Source organism: Schistosoma mansoni, assembly GCF_000237925.1.
Source record: "Schistosoma mansoni, WGS project CABG00000000 data, supercontig 1405, strain Puerto Rico, whole genome shotgun sequence".
In the NCBI taxonomy this organism is placed as follows: domain Eukaryota; kingdom Metazoa; phylum Platyhelminthes; class Trematoda; order Strigeidida; family Schistosomatidae; genus Schistosoma; species Schistosoma mansoni.
In genome coordinates, this window is record NW_017386604.1 from 1 (window position 1) to 4,646 (window position 4,646).

General features: G+C 31.8%; 1 protein-coding gene across 1 annotated transcript; it reads right to left on the minus strand.

The window, feature by feature from the left end:
• Positions 1 to 1,024: 1,024 nt before the first annotated feature.
• On the minus strand, positions 1,025 to 4,152 carry Smp_138420.2 (zinc finger protein, putative; the record flags this gene model as incomplete). The annotated part of the gene is made up of 3 exons (XM_018791487.1): positions 1,025 to 1,259; positions 2,134 to 2,263; positions 3,606 to 4,152. Coding segments are annotated over 3 exons (912 nt in total), but the record flags the coding sequence as incomplete, so codon positions are not given.
• Between the last annotated feature and the right edge of the window lie 494 nt (positions 4,153 to 4,646).

Genomic DNA, 4,646 nt, shown 5'->3' on the forward strand with positions numbered 1-4,646 from the left:
ATGCTTAGCGACTATTTTTCATAAGAAGGGCTTGATCAGCAAGCTTGCGTCCAGAGGTAGGGATTTATTTGCGGGAGTTTTAATTCATGCATCAAGAACGATACACTTATCTACAGATCTATCACCCGTGTACTACTCTCATCATAGTGGGGGCGTCGATATTTGTAGTGAACAGTTCTGGTAAATCAATGACTGGAAGAGAGATGCTGTACGGTACTTATTCTTTGGTCGAATTAGCAGGCTTAGTGCCTCTCTTTATTTTCCGTGCCAAAGCGACATTTTGGGAAGCATGAAAAACAGGCTAAATTTGAGCAGACTGGTTGGTTGTGCGTCAGCTAATAACTGGACAGAAAGAATGTTATCCAAATTTCACAGAACTCCTTTGAATTTAAAGGAGGTTATTAGACACAAAGTTCAAGTGCATATAAGATGAAACTGGATAACACATGTATGATATTCATTGGAACTGAATTTACTTGAAGAACCATTAATATCCAGGCAATGTAAATGATATTTCATCCTATTTTAAAATCATTTATTATTATGCTTATTTCACATATTCTTCGATTGAATCACTGACAGATTTTCTTTTAAATAGAATGTTAACTTTTAAATTTCGATAAACGATTCTTTTCATTATCAATCTTACTTTATCACAACCTAAGCTAATTTTTCAGATTCTTAATACAAATACGATGTGATCTGTGGAGGTTATTCGACCTTTGGTTAAAATTTCTTTATATCACTTGTTAGTTTTACCAAGTGGTCAATGGGAAATAGTTTATTTTATCAGATAAGTTAGCTGTTAGATTATTAAGGCGCTTAACTGGAATATAGACTTATGTGCGGATAATAAAGCTTCGGACATTAACCGATGAGTTATCAACTATCAAATTATAACCTGTGGAAAAAGTTGTAACCCCTGACCTTCTTTTTAAGTTGACACCTATAATGTTGTGTAAAATGATTGTAAATGTTCCACAGTGAAAATATTAACCTTAGAAAAGAATAGCAAACATGAAACCTAATCATCTACATGACACACCATATTGGATATTTGGAAAAAAAGAATAAAAATTTGCAGAACTATAGGTTTATGTGTAATTAAAGAAGATATTTTATTGTAACTTACACGTAAATGTTTATTTAGGCTTGATGATTGACTAAAATTCTTTCCACATAAATGACATTTATGTGGTCGATGTTTTTCATGAACATGTAATACATGTATTCTTAGTCGATCACGTTTTTCAAATGACCTTGAAGTAATGTGATAATGATAAATTTATAATATTTAACATTAGTTTGGTTATTTAACAAACATTAGATTTAAATAATAATAATAATAAAGATATCTGATAAATGAATATGCTTAGGAGCCTCTTGTATCCACAATTGATTGATCACTGGTTGGTGATCAATGTCATGTGTGTCAAGTCCGCCTTAGTGCTGATCGAATGCTATCGATCAAGTTGCAATGTGGCCACTAGTCTAGGTGGCTCGACACTGCATGCACTATATTGAGATAAGATGGTAGTTGGAGGTGGTCAACAGGAAACCCTGGACCCGAGTTTCGTGCTACTTGGCACTCGACAGCAAGGTGTACCTTTAATGTTGAGGGAACTGGTGCTCCCTGACGGATTCGATCTCGTGTCACCCAGCTTCACAGTCAGAGACGTTACCACTGACCTAATCGGGCCGTGACCGACCATCTGTAGAACTTGACACGCATGACATTGATCACCACCCAGTGATCAATCGATTGTGATTACATATCAGTCCTACAGGACTGAGGAGTCCCACATTAGGACGAAACGGCCGTCCAGTGCTTCCAGGTTTTTCATGGTGGTATAGCTTCAACTGACTTATGATCTCAACTATTGAAATATAATTTATAATAATAAATATTACTACATGATTAAACCATCTAGATCAAAGAAATTGACATCACCAAAATATTTCTATACTGTTTATTTGTTTTTGTTTCAATGTAGTCTATTAATCCTCAGTAACATTTTTCACATGACAAGATTCCTAACCAATAAATTCACTTTATTTTACAAAGTTGAATATGTTTATACAATTTACCTAAAAGATTATTTCATTTATCTCATGTAATAAAACAATACATACCTAGAACAAAGTTTACATGGGTACTTTCTATCACCTTGATCCATACATCTTGTATATTTCAAATGTTTATCCCGATAATATTGATAAGCAAACATTTTTCCACAACGATCACAAGTATAACCTTCACGAGCTATAAAAATAAGTCAATGATATTTTTAACGAATCAATATTAATGGGATCGCATAATAAAATGTTGTATTATTTAAGATGTATTAAATCTGGTTAAGCTGATGAATAGTTTGATCAATAATACAAAATTTCGCTTCATCAATTATATCTAGATAATATTCTATATCAATCTATTAAATACTGTTATGTTATGAACTTAGAGAATATGATGATTTTGTAACCCAACTTCATAATTTATAGTACTGAGAGGACTCCTGAACAGTATAGTCATTCACTTTTTATGTATAAATGGTGACAATTCCTAATTGAGTGTTCTTTCCATGTGCTTAGATTTTGTTTAATATCAACATATTTGTACTGAATGACTATTCTGACTATTGTATACTCTAAATGTTTCATTATCATTCGTTTTTACTTATGATACATTCTAACAGTATAAAAATTGGTCGATTTCAAATTCACATTTTTTTCAGTTTTTGGTAATCTGTATGGTCTATATGTAATTACTTTGTAACTAATAGTCATCATAATTCAATTGCTATACTGTTAGAACTGATTTAATTATTCTGAAACAGTTGACCGCTTCTTTCACTATGCTACTGTTATCGACAGATATAAGTAGTATGAATCATCAATCGAAAGTGTAATGCTTTATGGTAGAAGATTGAGAAGATCGAAGAGAAGAGAACAAGAACAGAAAATGATTGGTGTGGAAACGAAGAACTAATAAAATCTGAGACAATTGATTGATATTTTGCAAATGAAGTATTTACTGTATGGTTCTAAGAGATGTGATTTTGTATTCAACTATATTTCGTTGCCCTCGCCTGTGGTCTCGCTCACTACACTACTACTATTTATCAGTTGTTAGCATGCATTTTTGCATTAGAATAATCTTGGACTCAACAAGTAAGAAATATGTGAGAAATATTAGTAAACGCTTTTTATTCAAGCTCCCATTATCATTTCAACATCATTTATCTATGAGAGTATATTGTTTAATTTTTCACAAGGTAATCAGTTTGTTCTCATTTAATTAGGTAATCATTGACCGTTTTCAAAGGGCGAAGATTTTCTTTCTGTTCTTATACTTATGAACAAAAATTAGTTTGACTGTGGTAGAAATGGTAACAGAAAATATTTTCAATAATATAATATACTACTAATAAATATGAGTGATTAACTGCTTACAACAGTAGAAATCTATACGCGCACCAGTCGAGTTCAATATATAAAGAATTATTTTTTGGAGAAACTTTAAGCTTAGCAGTTGGTGATATATTTACAATTACTTTATATCCTGATATCGAGTTTAGATTTTAACTTTTACTGTCATTAATTACCTGGACTTGTTTCAATCATATGAGCAGGTTCCAGTTGTCCTTGAACACCATTCATCATTTGTTTTAATTGCTGATTATCATTTGAATATTCTGTAGCATGATTATTAAGATAGTTTGGATGAGATGAGATTAAAGTGCAATCGTTAGATATTTTAGGTGATGAAACATAGGAAAAGGCAGATTTCATTGATTCTTCACTGAGCGATATATTCGTTTTCTTATGATATCGTTTTCCAGATAATTTCGACAAATTATCCTTATCATTCCATGATTTATCCAATGGATTGCCTAGAGATGTATTCAAATTTAAATTTTTGGTTTTTTGTTGTTGAAATATCAAGTCAGGTATAGCTGATTTATTCATATAATTTTTTATATTTAAATTATTTGAGTCTATTTTGTTTAAATCTACTATGCTCTGACCAATATTAGGGTATTGGGAGTAAGGATTTGATACTTGAGAATCATGTTTTGTATACAGTTTTCTAGACTTTGGATTGGTAGAAGAATTAGATAGTTTTATATTTGCATTGATAAGCAGAAACATATCATATAATGGGTTCTTTTCACTATATCATACAAAATAAAATACGTTTAATTCATATTTTAATCATAAAAATCAATCGAAAAAAAGATCACTTATTTGAATAGAGTTTTGATGACATTATTGTTCATACCATCTACTTAATTAGTTTACTGTTGGTCAGATATAACAAGCAGTTGCTGCCAGAATGATGTAAAAAGTTGATCGGAAATCAAATAATGAGACAGTAGGTGTTTGGAGATTCTCGACAAAATGCTTTGGAACTAGGTTTCGTGCTAGTTGACACTCGTCAACAAGATTTACCTGTAATCTTGAAGGAACAGGTAATCGTTGTAGAATTCTATCTCTCGTCTTCCAGCCTCAAATCCTCAGGCCTTATCAGCGTCAATTTTATGTCGATTTTATCTAGTGATTAAGTCTGGACAGAATTCTGTTGATCAGGTTTCTAAGCGACTAGACATCTTGTGCATTATGTCTCAGTGCTATACGAGATCAGT